The 26,688-nt window shown below is 39.7% G+C and overlaps 1 protein-coding gene across 1 annotated transcript; it reads right to left on the bottom strand.

Annotated features, from left to right (window-relative positions):
• LOC124722594 (MFS-type transporter clz9-like) lies at positions 1-26,433 on the bottom strand. The gene is made up of 2 exons (XM_047247729.1): positions 26,429-26,433; positions 1-793 (listed from the first exon to the last, which is right to left on the bottom strand). The coding sequence occupies exons 1-2, from the start codon at positions 26,431-26,433 to the stop codon at positions 1-3; spliced, it is 798 nt and encodes a 265-aa protein (XP_047103685.1).
• Positions 26,434-26,688: the final 255 nt, after the last annotated feature.

Here is a 26,688-nt window from a genome sequence, read left to right as displayed (position 1 = left end):
TTAGTTAAATAAACCACTGTTTAGTGGTTCAATACCACATGCCCAAAAACCACTGCATATGTTTCGGCTGGTGAATGCAAGGGGAAAAACTCTGCCAACCAGTCCAGCAACATCATAGATTGTGATAGATCTTCCTCTATCTGCCATAAGATCACAACATTCTGTATTACAGAACTTCTTGAAAGGTGCAAGAACTCCCACATCCAGAGGCTGGAGCGTATGGCTTGTGTGAGGAGGCAAAGCAAGCAAAATAACTGCATTTTCTTTTGCATATGATATTCCTGCTATGCTTGTGTGGCTTTCATGATTGTCAAGAATCATAAGCTTAGGATGTTCCTTTGTAGTCCTTTCATGTTTTACAAAGTGCTGCAGGACTGGTAAAAATAGTTCACTGTTCATCCAACCTGAGGCAGTGGCTCCATCCCCAGAGCCTGGTAGGGCATTATGCAGCATGTGATCTTTAAAATGCACCCTAGGAAACACAAGGAATGTTGGTACAGCTGTTCCAGAAGCACTGATTATTGCAACCATTGTCACAAGTGTTGTCTGTTCTGGTGTTCGTAATGAAAGTCTGTTTCGTTTCATAAATGCCCTGAGCCATTCCAGTCCTGCCATTTTCTCTCTTTCCCAGTTCTGTGGTACAGATTTTCCATTCCTCGTAGCATATTCATAAGCCACAATCCTTGCAGTTTTGGAGGTTAAGCCATAATGGATATTGCCTGCAGTAGTAATATCTACAGCGAGTGTTTCTTCCTCCTCTACTGTGAAAATTCGTAGATGTTCATTTGATAGCCTAAAATTTATATTGTCAACTCCTAGGCAAACAGCCTTTTCTATGAATTGTTTAAGGATTGGACTAGGAATACCCACACTTCTTTCTAAATTTCGTAAAGACACTTATTAATGGGTATGTTGACTGACTGTGTCTTTCAGCAGTTCTGGTGGATAATCTCTGTGATTGGTAGTTCGCTGCCTAATTCTTGGCATTATAAACCCTGCAATTCACAGAATGTGTAATTATTATGCTTAATAATGCTTCTGTTTATATACAGTAGTAAGTATAAGGGTAATTATAACGCAAGTTTTCAGTGGGGTTAACTGATCAGTTAACCTCAAAATGTGTGGGCACTTAACCCCACATGCACTCATGAAATATATTGTGCAACAGCATAACCTCAACCAAAAGAACATTTGGAAATAAGATATGTAATGAGGCCTTTAAAAACATACTTTTAAATGAAAGCATCACCAACTTATTTGATGCTCAATGAGTGCAGGCAGAAGAAAAACACTAATAGCAAAATATTTACCTCAAATCTTGTGGTTACTAACACTGCACTAACCAGCTTTAGGCACCAAAACATCACATGAAGTGATGGAGGGCTGTCAACTTTAGATAACCAAATATTCATTTGACTAAAACTTCTCTCCTTGTTAATTTTTAATAGAGTGCTTCAGTTAACCTCCATGACCAGTTAACCTCACTTTACCCTACTGGTACCATATTTAGTATTTCACAGTGACATGGATTGCAATATGGCTCCAACTTGAAGTGAAAGAAGTTGTGTGGGTATAATCACACTGATTAGTAAGTGGAATTTATCTGTATGTTGTCAGGTATTTATGTTTCATAAAGGAATGGACTGAAACCTTAAGGCACTGCAACAGTAGCATAAACTTTTTTGTGAAGTATACATGAAGTAATGTATCAGAGTTGTTTGTTTAAATATGTGTTTGTAGCAGGCTTATTTATTGGTAAGTAACACTCTGGATTGTGTATGAAACAGTTTTGCAAGCTTCAGTGGTCAATATTTATGTGGTTTCACTGACTAACCCCAGTACAAATAAGGCACATGAACTACTAAAACACAAATACAACATGTAAAGGAAACCTATATCTCCTGAAGGGAAAGATACTGAGGGAGACATGACTGATGCACAAAAATTTGCACTGGACTAGCAACTAAAGCTAACCTTAAACCAAATTTTCACGTGATATTATGGCAGCTCGTAACACTGTGTTCTGTTTAGTAATTCTGAGAGCAATCTGACGTAACAAAAGAAAAATCTGATGCTCACACTTTCCAAAATTTAAAATGCAGATTCCTCCCCATCAATCTCCTTGTATAGTGTATAAAATTCAACCCACGCACTTTCTTTGTGTGGTTTCGCACTTCTGTCTCCCTTCTCTAAAATCCAAGCTACCCCTGCAAGCTGCAAACCATTTGAGTCCAATAAATGTCATTTTCGTACAAATTTCGACTCCAGCATCCATGCATACAAGCTACAACATTGTATGTGCGCACTTCGCATGTAAAAAAATAGTTGAAACACATCTTGTAAAGATCGCAATTCCCGCGAAAAGAACAGTATGTATTTTTAGTCCACATCTGACACTCTGTGGAAGATCATTAACATAAATAAGAAAAAGGACTAGGCCCAATACACTCCCCTGTGGGGTGCCTATATTATTGTATTTTGAATCTGATAAGTGTTTTACTAGAAATCCTTTTGACAAGACCTCAGCGCATTCCACACAGTTTTTTTAGGTACCACTAAAACCACCCGAACTATTTGAAAAAGTTAACGCAGAACAGGGAATCAGCGATCATAAAGCGGTTACGGCATCGATGATTTCAGCCATAAATAGGAATATTAAAAAGGGTAGGAAGATTTTTCTGTTTAGAAAAAGGGACAAAAAGCAGATTTCAGAGTACCTGTTGGCTCAACACAAAAGTTTTGTCTCAAGTACAGATAGTGTTGAGGATCAGTGGACAAAGTTCAAAACCGTCGTACATAATGCGTTAGATGAGTATGTGCTAAGCAAGATCGTAAGAGATGGAAAAGAGCCACCGTGGTACAACAACCGAGTTAGAAAACTGCTGCGGAAGCAAAGGGAACTTCACAACAAATAATAAACATAGCCAAAGCCTTGCAGACAAACAAAAATTACGCGATGCGAAATGTAGTGTGAGGAGGGCTATGCGAGAGGCATTCAATGAATTCGAAAGTAAAGTTCTATGTACTGACTTGGCAGAAAATCCTAAGAAATTTTGGTCTTATGTCAAAACAGTAGGTGGATCAAAACAAAATGTCCAGACACTCTGTGACCAAAATGGTACTGAAACAGAGGATGACAGACTAAAGGCCGAAATACTAAATGTCTTTTTCCAAACTTGTTTCACAGAGGAAGATTGCACTGTAGTTCCTTCTCTAGATTGTCACACAGATGACAAAATGGTAGATATCGAAATAGACGACAGAGGGATGGAGAAACAATTAAAATCGCTCAAAAGAGGAAAGGCCTCTGGACCTGATGGGATACCAGTTCAATTTTACACAGAGTATGTGAAGGAACTTGCCCCCCTTCTTGCAGCGGTGTACCGTAGGTCTCTAGAAGAGCATAGCGTTCCAAAGGATTGGAAAAGGGCACAGGTCATCCCCGTTTTCAAGAAGGGACGTCAAGCAGATGTGCAAAACTATAGACCTATATCTCTAACGTCGATCAGTTGTAGAATTTTGGAACACATATTGTGTTCGAGTATAATGACTTTTCTGGAGACTAGAAATCTACTCTGTAGGAATCAGCATGGGTTTCGAAAAAGACGGTCATGTGAAACCCAGCTCACGCTATTCGTCCACGAGACTCAGAGGGCCATAGATACGGGTTCACAGGTAGATGCCGTGTTTCTTGACTTCCGCAAGGCGTTCGATACAGTTCCCCACAGTCGTTTAATGAACAGAGTAAGAGCATATGGACTATCAGACCAATTGTGTGATTGGATTGAGGAGTTCCTAGATAACAGGACGCAGCATGTCATTCTCAACGGAGAGAAGTCTTCCGAAGTAAGAGTGATTTCAGGTGTGCCGCAGGGGAGTGTCATAGGACCATTGCTATTCACAATATACATAAATGACCTTGTGGATGACATTGGAAGTTCACTGAGGCTTTTTGTGGATGATGCTGTGGTGTATCGAGAGGTTGTAACAATGGAAAATTGTACTGAAATGCAGGAGGATCTGCTGCGAATTGACGCATGGTGCAGGGAATGGCAATTGAATCTCAATGTAGACAAGTGTAATGTGCTGCGAATATACAGAAAGATAGATCCTTTATCATTTAGCTACAAAATAGCAGGTCAGCAACTGGAAGCAGTTAATACCATAAATTATCTGGGAGTACGCATTAGGAGTGATTTAAAATGGAATGATCATATAATGTTGATCGTCAGTAAAGCAGATGCCAGACTGAGATTCATTGGAAGAATCCTTGGGAAATGCAATCCGAAAACAAAGGAAATAGGTTACAGTACGCTTGTTCGCCCACTGCTTGAATACTGCTCAGCAGTGTGGGATCCGTACCAGATAGGGTTGATAGAAGATATAGAGAAGATCCAACGGAGAGCAGTGCGCTTCGTTACAGGATCATTTAGTAATCGCGAAAGCGTTACGGAGATGATAGATAAACTCCAGTGGAAGACTCTGCAGGAGAGACGCTCAGTAGCTCGGTACGGGCTTTTGTCAAAGTTTCGAGAACATACCTTCACCGAAGAGTCAAGCAGTATATTGCTCCCTCCTACGTATATCTCGCGAAGAGACCATGAGGATAAAATCAGAGAGATTAGAGCCCACACAGAGGTATACCGACAATCCTTCTTTCCACGAACAATACGAGAATGGAATAGAAGGGAGAACCGATAGAGGTACTCAAAGTACCCTCCGCCACACACCGTCAGGTGGCTTGCGGAGTATAGATGTAGATGTAGATGTAGAACCACTTCTTAGCCACCACCCTTATTCCTCATAATTCTAATTTATGATAATATTCTTTGGTCAGCTTACAGATTCCTTCGGTAAGTCCAAGAAAGTTCCATTCACATGATAACCTTTTTGCTGTGCCTCAAGAATGTCTTTTGTAAACTGTGCTGTAGCAGATTCTTTACCTCTTCTGATCCTGAATCCATGTTGTTCATTGCAGAGAAGATTAAAGTTATTTATGTACCTTATTAATCAATTTTTCATTAGTTTTTCAATAATTTTGCAAATGATTGATAACACAGAGATTGGTCCATAGTTTTCAACATTTTCCACACCACCATTTTTAAGTATGGGTATTAGTTTTGCTTGCTGTAGATACTTGGGAAAACACAATTAATAAAATATTCCAGCCTATTATGCCATGGTCTAAGGGATTTCACTCCCAAACCTGGCATTTCGTCCTCATTCGGACATTTTCAAGGGGGATAATTGCTTTATGGAATGTCCAATTCACACCCTGGCTCGCTACTGGCTACAGCAAAATTCCACTTCCACACAGTGGTGTGATGTCACATATTTTGAATACATGAGTGCAACTGGCCATTGTCGACTGCCGTAATCCACTGACACTATCATCCCATGATGGAAGACTGGTACATGTCTTCTTCAGCACTGGAATCCAAATTTCATTCAATTCCACGCCCTCCTCCTTCCTATTAAAGTTCATGGGGTGCTTCACAATCCCTATGGCCTCTCTGTATAGCCTTTTGCGGTATCTGTTTGTGGCTGCCAGCACATGAGACCAGTCAAAATGAATGTGGTGGTCTCCTGGCTGTATAGCATGTTCCGCAACAGCATTTCTGTCAATCTCCTGATTCTGCAGTTACCCTTGTGCTCTTCGAGTTGTTTTTTGACAGTTCTTTTGTAGTACCCATGTACACCTTCTCACAAGTACACGAAATCATGTAAATTTCAGCTTCTTCCAGTGGATGGCGAGCATCCTTGGCCAATTTAGATGATCTTGTATCTTCCATGTGGGTGTGCTAATTACTGCGATGTTTCACTTTCTCAAGATTTTTCCTATGCAGTCAGTAACATCCTTAATGAATGGCAGATAACATTCGATTTCACTAGTGCTTGAGCATCACTATTATTTCTATGTGGTGGTCTTAACACTCTTTTCACCTCAGTGAATGAATAACCATTCATGAGCAATGCAGTGGTGAGATGTTTTAATTCTGTGTCAAGCAGCTCTGGTTCACAGCTTTTTGTTGCTCTATCCACCAACGTTTTTATGATGCCTTGCTTTTGTTGTGGGTAGTGGTTCAAATCCTGGTGTAGGTAACGGTCTGTGAGTGTGGGTTTTCTGTAAACTGTGTGGTCCAAGCTACCATCTTCTTTCTTGAAAACTAGTACATCAAGAAAATTTAATCTTCTGCCTGCCTCCTCCGCCTTCGTAAACTGAATCTTCGGACTGATCCCGTTCAGATGTTTGTGAAAATGATCCAGTTCCTCCCTGCCATGCCACCACAAAACAAACATATCATCCATGTAACGGAACCAAATATTCGGTTTCTTGCTTGCTGTTGCCAGTGCCTGCTCCTCAAATTTTTCCATAAATAAGTTATCTATAACTGGGCTTAAGGGGCTTCCCATAGTGACACCATCCATCTGTTCATAGAACTCTTTGTTCCATTTGAAATATTGCCTCACAGCTATGTATGTCAAATGGAATGAAGAGATCGATGAACAGATGGATGGTGTCTCTATGGGGCACCTCTTAAGCTTGGTTACAGCGAACTTCTCTGCGGAAAAATTCGAGAAGCAAGCATTGGAAACTGCAAACAAGAAACCGAATATCTGGCTCCATTACGTGGATGATACGTTTGTTTTGTGGCTGCATGATAGGAAGGAACTGGATCATTTTCACAAACATCTGAATGGGATAAATCTGAAGATTCAGTTTACAAAGGGGGAGGAGGCAAGCAGAAGATTAAATTTTCAAGCTGTTCTAGTTTTCAAGAAAGAACATGGTAAGTGGGCCACACAGTTTACCGAAACCCATGCACACAGACTGTTACCTACACCAGTATTCGAACCACCACCCACAACAAAAGCGAGGCTTTGAAGCAGAGCTGCTTTATGCAGAATTAAAATTTCTCGCCACTGCATTGCTCAAGAATGGTTATTTATTTGCTGAGGTGAAAAGAGCGTTAAGACACCACGCGAAAGTCATAGTGATGCTCAAGTGCTGGTGAAATCAAAAGTTTTCCTCCCATTCATTAAGGATGTGACTGACTGCATAGGAAAAATCTTGAGAAAGTGGAACATCACAGTAATTTACTCACCCACATGGAAGATACAAGATCATCTAAAATCGGCCAAGAATGCTCACCAACCGCTGGAAAAAGCTGGAATTTATAGGATTCTGTCTAGTTGTGAGGAGGTGTATGTGGGTACTACAATAAGAACTGTCAAAAAACGACTTGATGAGCACAAGGGCATTTGCAGAAGAGGGGAGATTGACAGATCATCTGTTGCAGAACATGCTATACAACCAGGAGACCAGTACATTCATTTTGACTGGACTCACGTGCTGGAAGGCACAAACAGGTACCACGAAAGGCTATAAAGGGAGACCATAGATATTGTGAAGCACCCCAGGAATTTTAATAGGAAGGGGGAGGGCGTGAAATTCAGATTCTGGTGCTGAAGAAGATGTGTACCAGTCTTCCACCATGGGATGATAGCAACAGTGAACTACAGCAGCCGACAACGGTGAGTTGCGCTTGGGTATTCAAAACATGTGACATTACGCCATTGCGCGGAAGCTCGTGGAAGCAGAATTTTGCTGTAGTCAGTAGCAAGCCATGGTGTGAATCAGACATTCAACAGAGCTACAACCCCCTTGAAAATGTCCTCCACAGATGGGGACGAAACGTTGGGTTTTGAAGTGAAAACAGCAAAATAGCATAATAGCCTGGAGTATTTTATTAATTGTGATGATTCTGGCCGTGAAAGTTTACATTTTACAACTCGGAAAAACAGCCACATTTGAAAGTAAAAGTCTAGAATGTCGCTTAATCAACAAATAAATGCAGAAAAAGAAGAAAAACGCTTCAAAATGGCTGAGGAAAACAGAGAATTTCATGCTTGATAATCAAGTGCTCAAGGGTAACAGTACATTGTGGCACGTTGAAATCAATAGTGTTTACTACACAAGAACTATGTGATACTGCGGACACAATGTAATCATTTGAAAGAAGAAGTAAATGCTGCATAGGAGGAAAAAAAAAATAAAATAAAATAAATGGCAGTAGCGGTAAAGCAAGGTGAACCATTACATAATGAGGAGATATGGCAAAAACATAAAGTCACATGTGTTCTGTTGTGAAACATCCAGGGCTATGTACAATAAACTTGAAGCAATATGCAAAAGAGACGCTTCTCAATAAACTCAATAGTTCCTTGAAGAATATTAGACACTACCGCCCATTAAAATTGCTACACCAAGAAGAAATGCAGATGATAAACAGGTATTCATTGGACAAATATATTATGCTAGAACTGACATGTGATTACAATTTCACGCAATTTGGGTGCATAGATCCTGAGAAATCAGTACCCAGAACAACCACCTCTGGCTGTAATAGCGCCCTTGATATGCCTGGGCATTGAATCAAACAGAGCTTGGATGGCGTGTACAGGTACAGCTGCCTATGCAGCTTCAACACGATACCACAGTTCATCAAGAGTAGTGACTGGCGTATTGTGACGAGCCAGTTGCTCGGCCACCATTGACCAGATGTTTTCAGTTGGTGAGAGATCTGGAGAATGTGCTGACCAGGGCAGCAGTCGAACATTTTCTTTGTGCAGAAAGGCCCATACAGGACCTGCAGCATGCGGTCGTGCATTATCCTGCTGAAGTGTACGGTTTCGCAGGGATCGAATGAAGGGTAGAGCCACGGATTGTAACACATCTGAAATGTAACATCCACTGTTCAAAGTGCCGTCAATGCGAACAAGAGGTGACCGAGATGTATCGCAACATAGCGATCGCACCTAAAACTCCAACACAGGTGACAAAAAAGGCTAATGCTATCCTCAAAGATGTCCACAATGGGTCACTGAAAAATAAAGTAACTCTAAATGAAAATAAAACTAGTTGTATGGACTTCTGGGTGAAGAAACAACACAATGGTGCTAGATTAAAAATTAATGATGATATATTATAACCTGTAATGGCACCAAATTCTCGGGATTGAGTGTAGACTGACAATTGAAATAGGTATAGAAGCTACATATAGCATGTTATACTTTTTGAATCCCCCCCCCCCATGAACCATGGACCTTGCTGTTGGTGGGGAGGCTTGCGTGCCTCAGCGATACAGATAGCCGTACCGTAGGTGCAACCACAACGGAGGGATATCTGTTGAGAGGCCAGACAAACGTGTGGTTCCTGAAGAGGGGCAGCAGCCTTTTCAGTAGCTGCAAGGGCAACAGTCTGGATGATTGACTGATCTGGCCTTGTAACAATAACCAAAACGGCCTTGCTGTGCTGGTACTGCGAACGGCTGAAAGCAAGGGGAAACTACAGCCGTAATTTTTCCCGAGGGCATGCAGCTTTACTGTATGATTAAATGATGATGGCGTCCTCATGGGTAAAATATTCCGGAGGTAAAATAGTCCCCCATTCGGATCTCCAGGCGGGGACTACTCAAGAGGATGTCGTTATCAGGAGAAAGAAAACTGGCGTTCTACGGATCGGAGCGTGGAATGTCAGATCCCTTAATTGGGCAGGTAGGTTAGAAAATTTAAAAAGGGAAATGGATAGGTTGAAGTTAGATATAGTGGGAATTAGTGAAGTTCGGTGGCAGGAGGAACAAGACTTCTGGTCAGGTGACTACAGGGTTATAAACACAAAATCAAATAGGGGTAATGCAGGAGTAGGTTTAATAATGAATAGGAAAACAGAAATGCGGGTATGCTACTACAAACAGCATAGTGAACGCATTATTGTGGCCAAGATAGATACGAAGCCCACACCTACTACAGTAGTACAAGTTTATATGCCAACTAGATCTGCAGATGACGAAGAAATTGAAGAAATGTATGATGAAATAAAAGAAATTATTCAGATTGTAAAGGGAGACGAAAATTTAATAGTGATGGGTGACTGGAATTCGAGCATAGGAAAAGGGAGAGAAGGAAACATAGTAGGTGAATATGGATTGGGGCTAAGAAATGAAAGAGGAAGCCGCCTGGTAGAATTTTGCACAGAGCACAACATAATCATAGCTAACACTTGGTTTAAGAATCATGAAAGAAGGTTGTATACATGGAAGAACCCTGGAGATACTAAAAGGTATCAGATAGATTATATAATGGTAAGACAGAGATTTAGGAACCAGGTTTTAAATTGTAAGACATTTCCAGGGGCAGATGTGGACTCTGACCACAATCTATTGGTTATGACCTGTAGATTAAAACTGAAGAAACTGCAAAAAGGTGGGAATTTAAGGAGATGGGACCTGGATAAACTGAAAGAACCAGAGGTTGTACCGAGTTTCAGGGAGAGCATAAGGGAACAATTGACAGGAATGGGGGAAAGAAATACAGTAGAAGAAGAATGGGTAGCTTTGAGGGACGAAGTAGCGAAGGCAGCAGAGGATCAAGTAGGTAAAAAGACGAGGACTAGTAGAAATCCTTGGGTAACAGAAGAAATATTGAATTTAATTGATGAAAGGAGAAAATATAAAAATGCAGTAAATGAAGCAGGCAAAAAGGAATACAAACCTCTCAAAAATGAGATCGACAGGAAGTGCAAATGGCTAAGCAGGGATGGCTAGAGGACAAATGTAAGGATGTAGAGGCCTATCTCACTAGGGGTAAGATAGATACTGCCTACAGGAAAATTAAAGAGACCTTTGGAGATAAGAGAACGACTTGTATGAATATCAAGAGCTCAGATGGAAACCCAGTTCTAAGCAAAGAAAGGAAAGCAGAAAGCTGGAAGGAGTAAATAGAGGGTCTATAAAAGGTGATGTACTTGAGGACAATATTATGGAAATGGAAGAGGATGTAGATGAAAGTGAAAAGGGAGATATGATACTGTGTGAAGAGTTTGACAGAGCACTGAAAGACCTGAGTCAAAACAAGGCCCCCGGAGTAGACAACATTCCATTGAAACTACTGACGGCCTTGGGAGAGCCAGTCCGGACAAAACTCTACCATCTGGTGGCAAGATGTATGAAACAGGCGAAATACCCTCAGACTTCAAGAAGAATATAATAATTCCAATCCCAAAGAAAGCAGGTGTTGACAGATGTGAAAATTACCGAACTATCAGTTTAATAAGTCACAGCTGCAAAATACTAACACGAATTCTTTACAGACGAATGGAAAAACTAGTAGAAGCCAACCTCGGGGAAGATCAGTTTGGATTCCGTAGAAACACTGGAACACGTGAGGCAATACTGACCTTAAGACTTATCTTAGAAGAAAGATTAAGGAAAGGTAAACCTACATTTCTAGCATTTGTAGACTTAGAGAAAGCTTTTGACAATGTTGACTGGAATACTCTCTTTCAAATTCTAAAGGTGACAGGGGTAAAATACAGGAAGCGAAAGGCTATTTACAATTTGTACAGAAACCAGATGGCAGTTATAAGAGTCGAGGGACATCAAAGGGAAGCAGTGGTTGGGAAGGGAGTAAGACAGGGTTGTAGCCTCTCCCCGATGTTGGTCAATCTGTATATTGAGCAAGCAGTAAAGGAAACAAAAGAAATATTCGGAGTAGGTATTAAAATTCATGGAGAAGAAATAAAAACTTTGAGGTTCGCCGATGACATTGTAATTCTGTCAGAAACAGCAAAGGACTTGGAAAAGCAGTTGAATGGAATGGACAGTGTCTTGAAAGGAGGATATAAGATGAACATCAACAAAAGCAAAACAAGGATAATGGAATGTAGTCGAATTAAGTCGGGTGATGCTGAGGGAATTAGATTAGGAAATGAGACACTTAAAGTAGTAAGGGAGTTTTGCTATTTGGGGTGCAAAATAACTGATGATGGTCGAAGTAGAGAGGATATAAAATGTAGACTGGCAATGGCAAGGAAAGCGTTTCTGAAGAAGAGAAATTTGTTAACATTGAGTATAGATTTAAGTGTCAGGAAGACATTTCTGAAAGTATTTGTATGGAGTGTAGCCATGTATGGAAGTGAAACATGGACGATAAATAGTTTGGACAAGAAGAGAATAGAAGCTTTCGAAATGTGGTGCTACAGAAGAATGCTGAAGATTAGATGGGTAGATCACATAACTAATGAGGAAGTATTGAATAGGATTGGGGAGGAGAGAAGTTTGTGGCACAACTTGACCAGAAGAAGGGATCGGTTGGTAGGACATGTTCTGAGGCATCAAGGGATCACCAATTTAGTATTGGAGGGCAGCGTGGAGGGTAAAAATCATAGAGGGAGACCAAGAGATGAATACACTAAGCAGATTCAGAAGGATGTAGGTTGCAGTAGGTACTGGGAGATGAAAAAGCTTGCACAGGATAGAGTAACATGGAGAGCTGCATCAAACCAGTCTCAGGATGAAGACCACAACAACAACAACTTTGTGAATATGTGCACCAATTTGCAATATTTCATGCATCAAAGTGATACATTTTGGATACATACATTCAATCTTCTCTTAGGGAATCATGTTGTGGGTAACAAGTGCTGGGAACATTCAGACTGTATTTAAGATGCAGAAAAGAACTATAAGGATAATAAAAAATTTAGCAATAGGGCCTGCAGGACTGATTTATTCAAAAAGCTAGAAATTCTGACTCTCCCATGTGAATACATTTTCCAAACTATAATGAACATAAGAAAAAATATTCATCTGTGTACTGCAAACAGCTCAACACATGACAATGAAACTAGATTTAGTCACAACTTAAACATAAACAGGAAAAACAAGTCAAAAACACACAACTGTATGCTGTATAATGGCCTAAAACTGTACAACAGGTTGCCATGCAAAATTAAAGGTGTAAATGAACTTTATACCTTTACCCAAAAGCTAAAAACATATTTATTAAGTAAAGCTATTACAATGTAAATGGATATTTGAAATGATTATAGATAGGCACCTATAATTCATAAATACCCCATGAATTAAGCTACAGTATATGGCAAAATTATAAATAAGGTAAGACTAATTATAAGAATCAAAAAAAAGTTGTATGAATCCATGTATGTTTCTTTAATAAGAAACACTTTACCAACAATTGATGACATCCATACAATTTGTATTGTACTACAGATAAGTAAACATATCAATCAGTCATATAATCATGTCCACTGTTTTTTACCTCTTTATTTTTAAGAGTTATGGGCTCATAAACGTTACTATTTTTACTTTTTAAGTGACTATTTACACTATGTGATCAAAAGTATGTGAACACCTCTAAAAACACATGTTTTTCATATTAGGTGCATTGTGCTGCCATCTACTGTGAGGTACTCCATATCAGCAACCTCAGTAGTCGTTAGACATCGAACATGGTCAGATGAATGGGTGTCACTTGTATCATACGTCTGTATATGATATTTCCACACTCATAAACATCCCTAGGTCCATTGCTTCCAATGTGATAGTGAAGTGGAAACATGAAGTGACATGTACAGCACAAAAGCGTACAAACTGACCTTGCCTGTTGATTGACAGAGACTGCCGACAATTTAAGAGGGTCGTAATGTGTAATGGGCAGACATCTATCCAGACCATCAAACAGGAATTCCAAACTGCATCAGGATCCACTGCAAGTACTGTGACAGTTAGGTGGGAGGTGAGAAAACTTGGATTTCATGGTCAAGTGGCTGCTCATAAGCCACACATCGCATCGACAAATGCTAAATGACACCTCACTTGGTGTAAGGAGCGTAAACATTGGACAATTGAACAGTGGAAAAATGTTGTGTGGAGTGATGAATCATGGAACACAATGTGGCGATCTAATGAAAGGGTGTGGGTATCATGAATGCCCAGTAAACGTCATTTGCCAGTGTGTATAATGACAACAGTAAAATTTGGAGGCAGTGGTGTTATGGTGTGGTTGTGTTTTTCATGGAGGAGGCTTGCACCTCTTGTTTTGCATGGCACTATCACAGCACATGCCTACACTGATGTTTTAAGCACATTCTTGCTTCCCACTGTTGAAGAGCAATTCAGGGATGGCGATTGCATCTTTCAACACGATTGAACACCTGTTCATAGTGACGGCCTGTGGCGGAGTGGTTACACGATAATAATATCCCAGTAATGGACTGGCCTGCACAGAGTACTTACCTGAATCCTATATAACACCTTTGGGATGTTTTGGAACACCGACTTCATGCCAGGCCTCACCGACCAACATCAATACCTCTTCTCAGTGCAGCACTCCATGAAGAATGGGCTGCCATTCCCCAAGAAACCTCCCAGCACCTGATTGAACATATGCCTGCGAGAGCAGAAACTGTTATCAAGGCTAAGGGTGGGCCAACACCGTGCTGAATTCCAGCATTACTGATGGAGGGCGCCAAAAACTTGTAAGTCATTTTCAGCCACGTGTCCGGATATGTTTCATCACATGGTGTATTATGAATATTGTAAGATGCACATGCTGAATTGCTGAACTAAACTACATCACTTATTTCAGTGCTATCTTCATACAACAGCAGAAAACAGACACAGACACTACACATACCCTCAAATAACTTGCATTGTCTTATTAATCTGGTTGAAAAAATCTTACAAGCTGTACAACAAAACATTGTGTTTTACCATCTCTTTAACACTTTCAACAGAGAGGAAGCAGCATGTTATCTTGGATGGAAAATCATTGACAGATAGCATCTTCTGGCATACCCAGAGATGTGTTTTGGGATCCCTGCATTATGTGTTATTGAGAGTGATTCAGTGAAGTTGGTCACCTCAGAAATCTCCTGAACCATTTAAGATATAGTAATTTCCACCTAAATGAATTGTAAGAAAATTTTTCACTAAAAGATATATAGCCTCTTTTGATAGCTATATTAATTACAGGGATATCGATATTAAATTAAGTTTATATACTTATGATTTCAATGGGAGGAATTATTCTATAACATTACTCTCTGCATATTATCAAGTCATGAGTGCTGACAGTGAGAACCAGCAGCAGCTGTTGCTTATTTCTGTTGGTGGGGACCAGATAAAAAGTCAATAGACTTTGTAATGGAATTGCTCCAAATTGATTGTTGTATAACCTTTATTTATGTCATGCACCTTAAAAATACTAGAAAAGTAGTAAATATGATAATTATCCAATTATAAATATAGGCCTAATACAAAACACTCCTGAGAGATGGCGCTGTCTGCTGTTTGCAACATTTCCTCTTGATGAATAGCAATTAGGGGCGTGGGAGTGTGGTGGAGGGAAGGAATGCAGGACTAAACGTGTATCACTTTGGTTATGTCAACAGTGAGTTTAATTCATATAGCTGCTGCCTACACAATTAGCTCATTTCAACACTGGAGTTTTCGGTGGTACTTCACTACAGCATTGGGAGGCTCTCAAAGGTTGGCCCCCAGGCCTGAGGATGGTGATGTGGAGTTACCAAGTTTAGCATTATTGAGTTTCCAAGTAGGAGTGGAATGGTTCTGGGAGAATGTGGAAGTTGTGTCCCATATAGAGGAGGGGTACTGCACAATCTTAGGATTCTAAAACTGACCTTTGGTGATGCACATTAGAATTCAGTGGAACATTGTTCCAGCTGGGGGAAACTATCACTACTGACATAATGTCATAATGTTAGTTCCTCATGAAAGACAAACCAATTAAACTGCAGGAAAAATCACATGATAAAGTGCCATATGGCATCAAACAACTATGTTGGGTGTGCATGGGAACAGAACGACCTGCTCACATGTTATGTGTAGTAGAACCACTAAAGGGGAATGATGTATTGGATGCACCATGATGTTTTATGCATTGAAGTATCACACACAAAGAGGATATAGACAGTGAGAGTGCAGTTCCCATCAGTACATTTTGAATAGGGGTTATTAGTTGTTAATTTAAATGTGCTAGACAGAGATAACCTGGACAAGTCAAGAATATAGCATTGCCAGAAGCAAGCCACTAGTACAGCTGCATTATGTGTAAAAAGTGGAGGCTTTGAAGGGAGCTGAGAGGGTAGCTATGGAGAAGCTGTTGTTGGAATTTCAGGATCTGTTTAATCCTCATGGCACAATACAGAATTCTGACTGGAGATAAACTCCTGTGTATTGAAAACTGTGTAGAGCCTGCCAGCACTTACAACTGATTGTGAAAGGATTTATGGCCCTGGAATTACTGATGGCATAAAAGAGAAAACTACTAGTCCACTGGGAGCTGCTGACATCTCCTACCAAAGAGGTCATCACACAGTTAAAAAGTATACTTTCTGTTTTGTTTATCACTACTAAATAGCAGAATAATGACAGGTGCACATTGCTTACCTAACATTACAGGAACTGTGAATATTTTACGGCAGTCAAAGTACGTTTCCACGATAGACCTAAAGAGTGGTTACCATCGACTAGAAGTAGAACCAGGGAACCAACATACAGTTTATTGCCCCTGATAATACATACTGACTAAATGAATATTGCACTAGACTAATTTGGAACCACTCTATTGAATGGGCAGACAAAATTCCACTTTAAAAATCATTTTGCTTGTAAGGTTATCTCTGCTTGGTGCTACCATATTGTGGGAGGATGATTAGGAAGTGATATAAGCCAGCTGCTTCAGCACACAGGGGTGGGGGTCGTGTGACAGTGGTGGGTGGGGTGATGAAGCCAGCAGACCACAGTGGGCAAGGGGCTTGTCATGACAGGGTATTGAGTGATGCATGGTGGAGTCATGCTGTGCACCTGTCAGCAGTTAGTCCAAGGCCACGGTGAACAGGGCAGTGCAGGACACTGTCCAGTGCAGCATGTGTTCTGCAAATGGACCAGCATGAGTGACAATTTTTAAACAAATAAAGAAATGCAAGTGTATACCTCCCACATTTCCTATTCTTTCCTACATTTGCTCGGCAGTTGCAGTCATTTGAGAACCATGCACGTTGCACAAGTGAGACATATAGGTTTAAAATTAGGTCAAGTGGTCTAGTTCAGACAACTATGAAGGTTGTATCAGAGGGCTTCATCCATTTTAAACTTGGGGTAAGTGATTTTTTACCCACCATTTTTACACTGACCTATGTGTCATAGTGTTTGATTTTGAGCAGCAGTGTTTGACAGTGTCGTCATAGTATGTCTTAAATTATACTAATTCAAAAGAATGCTATCTCAGAAAAACAGCTGACATCTATATTGCATCATAAATTATAGTAATAAATATAAGACTGGCATAAATATAGAAGTAGCCACGTGTGATTGTGGCAGACATAGTATGTCATAAATTACAATAATTGTGTGTGACCTATCACATGGTTTTCAACATGATGTTGGTACAGAAACAATGGATTTTTTAATTTCCCACCAATTTTACATGTAACATCATAGTGTCGGACTAGCATAACACTTTACATATCTGATACCTTGGTGACCCTTTGACCTTCTACCATCTTGGACCCGCCATGTTTGATTATTAGGTCATATGGTATCCACCATCTTGGAAAACATGTAAACCATGCAGGCTGCTTTGATACCCCCAGCCAATAGTATAGTGACCCATACCACATTTTTTATTTTTTGCAATTTATACCTCACCCGACTGGCATAGAAGGGAAGAGGGAGATGAAGTGAGGAAGGGGACTCGTTGCAACAATGTATTCTGCATTGAAACTCGTTTATACTCCTAATGGCAGCGAGCATTTTGAGGTATGAAGGCCTTGCTGAGCCATACAACTGGCATCTGTACTGGAGCTGGGCTACCCTGAAGGCTTTATAAAATTGGAGCACATGTGCTCTGTCTGCTCCCTAAGACCAATGACAGACACATATGAGGATGATTATAGCTTTGAGACATTGTTAATTTTTGTTCATTAAGGTGTGGCAGCTATGTTAGCCATTCATCAACAGTGATGCCCAGACATTTCAGCTTTTCCTTCAAAGTGATAATAGTATCCTCCAGTTTCAAAACAGGTAAATTAAAAAGTGACTAGGAGTGATTAAAGTCAAAACAAACCCTTTTCTCCAAAGTGAACTTAAAACCTGTGGTCTTTTCTCATTCCTCTAATTGCCTGATTGTCAAACCAAGAGGCTATTTTTCTATGTTAAAAACATGGTTCAGATTGTTGTTACTCTGAATGATTATAACATTCAAATAGCATTTTCAGTCAATATTCCCACAAAATATGTGTCGTTTTTATGTACTCAAAGCTTAAAAATCATTACATTTCAGGATTTGGTCAAATGATTGAAAATGTTCTTATTGACTGAAACTCTGGTGATGTCACAAGCTAACAGGAAGATGAAGCTATATCTGTATTATAGGAGTGTTAACCAAAGTTACTAATATTTTTCTGTACTTTTTCTGCAATCCGATGAGCTATTTGGAGATGAAAAACACATTTACAACTTTTAAATAACGATGGAAAGTAATTTTGTGAAGACTGATAGTGGAAACCTTCTGAAAGCTGATGTATTTATGGTCTCTTCCAGATTTTTATGTTCCAGAAATAGAAACATGAAATCTGTATTGCATGGCAAATAGGATGAAAGTATTGTGACTCAGCAGTAAGTCGCAGAATTGTCTTAAAACAGAGGGGAAACTGGAACTGGATTATTTGCTTGGAGCATGCCGAAAAAGTTTTCCAAGCCAACCTGTAAAAGCCTGAACAATAAAACACAGTGGAAACTTTTCCATTCAGAAGATAACTCTGACTGTTAATTTCCATGGTTGTTGTCAGAACCACCACTGTTTTACAGGTACCTCTTTTCTCAATTTTCAGATAGTTTAATGAACTTGTGGGGAACATCATGTTTGCCTTCAACAGCTTTACACATTGCAGTTTTTCTTTTTGTCCAAATCAGTAATTTTAGCCACCACAATATTATGTCTATGAAATATGCAGTTGACACAGAAGAATCTTAAATTATCTGGTGTTCTACTACATACTGTACTTAACTGCTGATGAAACACTATGATTTAAAATTGCTGAAGGAGGACCAACTTTCATTGTATCAAAATGCTCTGATCTTATTTCATTTCCTCGTAGGTTCCATGCAATGTTCAATTTTTTCTTTGTTAAATCACACAGATTCACAACACAGGGTCAGTGGAGGCAGTTGAAAATGATAAATTATTGTCTTTGATGACTTTTTGGGAAGAATAATGTGGTTGTAAATTGTTAAATGGTTTCTCAGATTGTTTGGGATCATGTTAAATTGATCAGATGTATAATGAAGCTAATAAATGAAAACAGATATTAGAATGTCATATGATATAGAATTTAAGGCTCTTACATAATAGTATTACAAATAAAGTAAACTTAAGAGGACAGTAGTATTAAGTGGGAAAAAAATGAATGCCATGAATGAGTACCATTCTTGCAAACATTGTATTCGAAGTTCTGCACACTGTCTATCATGCTGCTACATGTGAAAATTTGTTCACATGATGTGTTTACTAACTTCAGAATCATCCTAGAATAAACACACACAGTGATCACCATATCATTTGGATCCCTGTAAGCAAGTTGCAACCATAATTTATGTATCATCTCATTCTTTGGAATGATCAAAAAAAATTTTTTCAGGAGTGTTTATTTGTACAATGTGGTACTACACACCATTTGTAGTCCATTTTCCAAAACATAAACTCCAAAATAAGGTATCACTGTGAATGAGTTTTATGACAATAGGAACAGCATGCTAGCCAGTGATGTCACAGGCCTCACATGAGTCAAATGGAACATTTTAGTGGGCTTTCAAACTATTTTTTTTCTTAAATACTGAAATTCATGAGGAAAAAAGCATTTTATTACCATAAAACGACATAATTAAATATTTAATACAAGTACCAGCAAAAAGTCAAATACTCTATTGTAAAGTAGCTGTTTCAATGTTGAAGGAGGCACAGAAGATGAAGAATTCATCCATCAATAAGGAACAGTGTATGGGACTCCTTACTGTGGATGTAATAACGTTTATCACTATGGTGAACATCATTACACTTAAAAGACTCGCTTAAGGGATGCCACCCTCCTGCTTAAAACAGACAGAAAATTCCCAACCATGTACCTAAAATACCTTTCTGAAAGAAAGGACTGTAGGATAGTGAGGAGACGTCCACAGAAACTGCACTGGTAGAGCTGCAACAAAATGTTATGCCTTCAAGTAGTATCATAGTTCTTTTCCAAATCAAGGAATACACCGACAAGGTATTGCCTATGCAGGAAAGCTTGTTGAATTGCATCTTCTAACAGGATCAGGTTATAGAGTGTGAAGTGATCCCTTGCGAAACTGCGATGGGAGCAACTTAGTACTGACCTGGTTTTGAGAAACCACACTACCCATAGGCACCAGTTGATCATATGCTCCAGTTTCTTACCTACACAGCTTGTGAGACTGATACTATTATAACTACTGGGGTTAGTGTGATCCTTACCTGGTATTAAAATAGCTTCCTTCCACAAGTTGGAAAATACTCCTGTCAATCATATTTCATTAAAAAACTGAAGGAGGACTTCATTCGACTGCTGGTCCAACTGCTTTAGCATGATGTACGTTATTAGGTTGTGATTCAGTGTGGTATCATGAGCTATGGATTATGCGGAATCCAACTCTGACAGAGAGAAAGATCAGATGTATTCCTCCATGTTGTTGGAATGAACATCAAAATCAATCATATCCTGTGTCACCTAATAACGACAGAAACCTAGACCCTGGCTATAATGTTTTCATAATATGGAAATCCTTCTAATTTCTCCATACTTTACTTGCAGAAGCGGACTTACTGCTAGAGTTCAGGAACTCCTGTCAAGACTTCATCTTACTCTCTTGAATTATTCTCCTTGCCTTTGCCCTCGTTGGAAGATTCTCACCTGTAGGGCACTGACTGGACTTTCCATAGTCATCCTCCTATCCCTGACTGCCGAATGACACTCATCATTCCACCAAGGGACAGGCTACCTCCTAGGTGTTTCTGATAGCAGCAGAGCTTGGTGAACCATTGCTATAATGTGATCCATCCAATCCTGGACGTATTCATATCGCTCAAAAACAGCTAACTGGCTATAATGCATCCAGTTAGCCTCTCTGAACATCCATCTCAAGTGGCCTCCTTTTGGGATCTGCTCCATCTGGCAGATAGATCCAGGCCGTGGTTGCTTTCATGAAGATCATCATCCACTTCTCACTAAACAATGTTTGCAAACGCAGGTGAGCAGAAGGAGAGGCCTGTGGCTGTAGACCAGTGGTTGTCAAACTGCAGCCCACAGGCCACATGTGGCCCAGAGCAAGTATGTGTGCAGCCCATGGTTCTCAGTTGCATTTTGTAACAGTACGTATCTAGCAACTAACAGCTGAATCCAAAAGCATCAAATAACACAAGAGTTTCTTACTAGTTTAGTTTTCCCACTCAGTAAAAAAAAAGAAAAAATATGGATATTATAAATCATTGAAGTGATTTCATAAATTTACTGTTGCTACATTACTTGACATATTCTCATAAAATTCAGCATTCATATAGAAAAACTCAGACAGTATTCTATTGTTGTAGCCACACTTCAGATTTCTGCCGTGACAGAGCAGCGGTGTGCAGTTAGGCTAGATGGCGACGGCTACTGAGAAAGCATATGCTGTGCTTGAAATGTATTCATGCCAGTCCATTGTAACAGTGCAATGACACTTCAGAATGAAGTTCAACAAAGATCCACCAACTGCCAAGTCCATTTGGTGATGGTATGCACTCTTTAAAGCTTCAGGATGCCTCTGCTAGGGGAAATCCATGATCGGCCTGCAATAAGTGAAGAAACAGTTGACCACATACAGAAGTCAATGAACAGAGTAAGCAGGGAGCTGAACATACCACAACCGATTGTTTGGAAGATCTTAAGGAAATGACTAAATCTCAAGCCTTACTACTTGCATTTGCTACAAGTCCTGACTCCTAATGACAAAGTCACATGCTTTGGATTCTCGGCAAAGTTGCAACAGCTTACGGAAGAGGATGGGTTTTGTGAGAAATTCATCCTCAATGATGAAGTGACACTTTTGTGAATGGACAGTGAACAGGCACAATGTGTGAATCCAGGAGAGAGAGAATTCCCATGCTATTGCACAGGATATTCAGGATTCACCAAAAATTAATGTATTCTGCGCAGTCTCATGGTTTTATAGTTAGAGTTCTTTTTTCTTCTGTGAAAAGACTGTTACAGGATACATGTGTCTGAATTGCCAGAACATTGGCTCTCACCACAATTGGAGATTGACAGTGTGGACTTCATGGTGCCCCACCGTTCTTCCATTGAGATTTTCATGAATTCTAAAACAGGAAATTGAGAAACCAATGGATCAGTCATGGTGTGTTTGATGATCAGCAATTTATGTTATGGCCTCCATACTCTCATGACCTAACCCCATGCAACTTTTTGGTATGAGGTTGTATGAAAGATTCAGTGTTTATGCCTCCTCTGCCAACAAACTTACCAGAACTGTGAGCTCACATCAACAGTATTTTCGAACAGATTGATAGGGACATGTTGCACCAAACATACAGAGATCAGCCACTTCAGTATCAAAATATGCAATGTTTTGGCAGAAGGAGTGAGGGATTTTGTTAAAGTAAGTTTGAAATGAGAATACAATCTTGATTTCTATTTCACAAGCACACAGAAGCATACATGATGAAGCTCACAACAAAATTTATTTCCTGCTTCAGGAGCATCTCAAGACAAACTCATGGTATCAGATGCAAACCATGTGGAAGAAGAGCATACTCCACTTCCATACTCCCTATGCAGCTTTTTTGCCTTGCATTTAGCATAGGTTAAAAGACTTCAGAGTTGTTTGTATGTTTCCTCAAGTGTGATTCCAAGCTCATGGCAACAACTTGCCAACTGTTGTTTTCCTAACTGAGGATTTTGTATACACTGCTTTCGACATCCCATCTCTCTGGCCATAGATGAATCACATTTATGACATTCATTGTTTGTGAGTACGCAACAAACAACTGCAAAACAGGTGGTAAAACGTCTGAACAAAAGCTCAATGAAATTGTTTTTGCTCAGCATATGGCTGCAGTGAGAAAAGCAGGAAACAAAGGCAAGACCAAGAGGGAACCAAATTACAGACAGGGAAAGAGACAGATTCTGCCCAGCAATATGAAATATTTTTCACATTTATTGGCTGACACCGGCAATCTCTGGGCAGTATTTCAACAACTACCTGTAACATCAGCAATACTGCCCAGCTATACCACAACATCACCTTGTATTGCAGCTACAATGGAGCAATGTCGACAGTAATGGTATTGTGGTCAAATATTGCTGTATTCATAGAGCTGAAGTGTGGCAGGCTCCCCAGAGGTTTCCCACTAAAGAATGTTTTGCCTCAACAGCTGTGCATCTCATTAGTGTGAAGGACCCTGGGGTTGAGGGCTTTTCGTAGAGTTTTTTCCCATCATCGTGATCCAGGCAATTAAGCAAAGATCCCTGTGATACACAATGTTCCACTGCCATAACACGCAGTGGTCACTGAAGCATGCCCAGACCTTATAGCTACAGAGAACTGGTGGTGTTCACCACTCCCCAGCTCAGAAAACTCAGAACTGCCAAACCCATACTGAGTCAACAAAGACTGAGCTGCTAGAGGTGCCCATCATTTGGCATGACCCCAGGGATATATGTGGCTTATCAAATACCACTGACATGTCAAGCACTAACCACCCCTCCCCAATGCTACTGTACACAGAGAAGTCGTAACGCTAGAAAATTGTAGCAAAATGCAGGACGGACTGCAAAGCATCAATGCCTGGTTCAGTGATTGGCAGCTGACCTTCAACATAAACTAATGTAATGTATTGTGCATAAATAGACAGAAAGAGCCATTATTTTATTATTATGCAATTGCAGAACATTCACTGGCAGCAATCACATCCATAAATACACTGAAGAGCCAAAGAAACTGGTACACTTGCCTAAAATCATGTAGGGCCCCCGTGAGCACACAGAAGTGCCACAACATAATGTGGCATGGACTCAACTAAAGTCTGAAACAGTGCTGGAGAGAACTGACACCATGAATCCTGCACGGCTGTCTGTAAATCTGTAAGAGTATGAGGGGGTGGAGATTTCTTCTGAACAGCATGTTGTAAGGCATCCAAGATATGCTCAATAAAGCTCATGAAGAAGATGCTATTGGTGATTTCATTTAACATTACAGCAATAGTCAGAGAGACAGAACTTACGGGGTAAGCAAGGGAAAACGATATATGCTGTGCACTCAACCTATAAGTTTAGCTAAGAATGGAATACAGATTGGAGACAGAGCATACAAATAAATGCCCAATTTGCTGAATGCAATATGCATGAAAACTACAAAACTAGACAACTACTCACCAAAAGCTATTGAAAATTATGGTCAGATATTACCTACAACAGAGGTATACAAGAAAGACGATGGAGTGGGAGAAAAGTCTACCACCAGCTTGAAATATAAAAATATAAAACATGCATTAGCGGAAGTACTTGTCAGTAAAATTATTGATATTCAGAATAAGAAAGTTAACAACAGACCACCCCAATACATCAATTGAGATGACCCCAACAAACTAGTTGAACAATTATGGTTGCCCACAGCATTCTCTGCAGCACATTTGAATGAAATTATTTCTATAATTTCTGAGCTAAGAGAAACACATATCACTGAATAATTATGAAGACAATTGTTCAAGAACTCCATAAACCAGCATTCAAGACTTTTCCATGTAGGCAGGTCATAATTCAAGATTTGAATGACTTATGGCAGACAGACCCTGTAGATATGAGACAATACAAGTATTCTTGGGAGAACAAAGATTTAAAATATATTTTAATGGTCATTGATACATACATGAAATTTGCTTGGGCTCTACCTGTGAAAACAAAGAAGAGGAAGGCTGTTGCATGGTTGTTTAAACAACTGCTACAGACAGGAACCAACGCACCCCACACAATCTACAAACAGATAATTGTGGCAAGTACTCTAACATATATCTCAAGGCATTAATGAAATGGTATGGAATACATCACTATTCAATATTCTCTCAAATGAAAGCATCCATTGTGGAGCATTTAGACTGGACAATAAAAGGGCAAATGTGGATGCATTTTAACCTTCACAGTTCCTTTAAATGGACTGATATCCTCCTAAAAATCACAGGGCAATAAAAATCAGTCCTGTTAACACACATGATAATGAGCTTCTAAAAGCTGTTTACAGTTGTATTAAAACAGAGAAACACAAACAGAAATTTAATGTAAATGATTTTGTACATATTTAAAAACATGAGACAGCATTTGAAAAATAATACATTCTATACTGGTCAACAGAGATTTTTACATTTCCCAAGGTGCAATGAACAAACCCTAGAACTTACATCTTAAAGGGTGACAGTGGTAGTGAAACTGCTGGCAGTTTTTACACATTAGAAATGTCATAAGGCGACAGGCAAAAAAAAAAAAAAATCGTGTTAAATGGTTAGGATTCTCTTCATCACATAACAAATGGGTGGATGACACTAATTTTCCATATAACAATGCATGGTTAGGATTCCCTCCACCACATAACAGGTGGATGAATGGTGCTGATTTGCTATGTAACAATGCATGTAAATCGCAAACAGCACAGTAGCATAACATGACAGGAAGCAACTCAGCAGAGGTAGTGGTATTTTCAATAACCTGCCAATGAAACTTCATATCCCTAAATATTACTTCTGTGGACCTGGAACTAAACTTGAGAAACAACTCGCACATGGTGGCAAAGGGGTCAGTCTTTTACACAAAGCCTGTTGATGTCATGGAATCATGCAGGCAGCAAATAAGGATCTCCCAGGATGTCATGCAGTAGATACAATATTAGCCAACCAAACCAAGAAAATACATTCAAGAAGGGATATTGATATTGATCAGTATCTGGCTGCAGTTTTAGTAGATAAAGCAATGCATGGAAAACTGAAATTGGGTAAGGGGTTAGATTTGTCAGATACCAAACCCTGATCATCACCTGCTCCAGAATAAGGAGTAGACAAAGAAAAAGCAAAAGCAAAAACATTTAAAAAGTGTATTGAGTTTTCATTGGCTGCAGCTAAAAGAGCCTCAAAAGGAAAACTGATTTAAACACCTACAGTCCCACCACTGCCAAGTACATCAGGTGGATTTCTTCTGTTCTTGGTTCCAGCCTTGGCATGTCTTTCAGTGGTTGATTCCATGGCTGGAGGTGTGGTAGCTATCACCAGAACAGTGAAGAATGTGGAAAACACAAGGCAGCAACTTGACAAAGCAATGAGGCATAATAAATTAATGGAATCTGTGGCTTTTGGGAAAGGACTACATTTGAGTGGTCTTATGTGAGATTGAAATAAGTGACTTTTTAAAAAAAAAATTGAGTTATTCACAGTTTTAAAACGATGGGGTTTCATTTTGTCTTATGCCAAAACAAACTATCTGACAACTCACCTCATTTTGCTGCTGCAGCGAGGGTTTTTTTTGGCAGAAGGTCGGTGCTACTCATTCTCTTATTCCAAAGTGAACCATGTGACATCACAAAATGGCTAGTGCTGTACATAGCTCGGTCACACATTCCCACACAATGGCAGAAAATGATGCTAATTGTGAAGACGAGCCATTTAGTTTTGGTTCTTCTGATGTATATGAAGCTAGTGATGGCCCCTGTCAATCATCTGATGGTAAGTGGATTTTAATAACTAGTTATACTT

Source organism: Schistocerca piceifrons, chromosome X (genome assembly GCF_021461385.2).
Source record: "Schistocerca piceifrons isolate TAMUIC-IGC-003096 chromosome X, iqSchPice1.1, whole genome shotgun sequence".
Taxonomy (NCBI): Eukaryota; Metazoa; Arthropoda; class Insecta; order Orthoptera; family Acrididae; genus Schistocerca; species Schistocerca piceifrons.
This window is presented reverse-complemented; position numbering and strand designations above follow the sequence as displayed.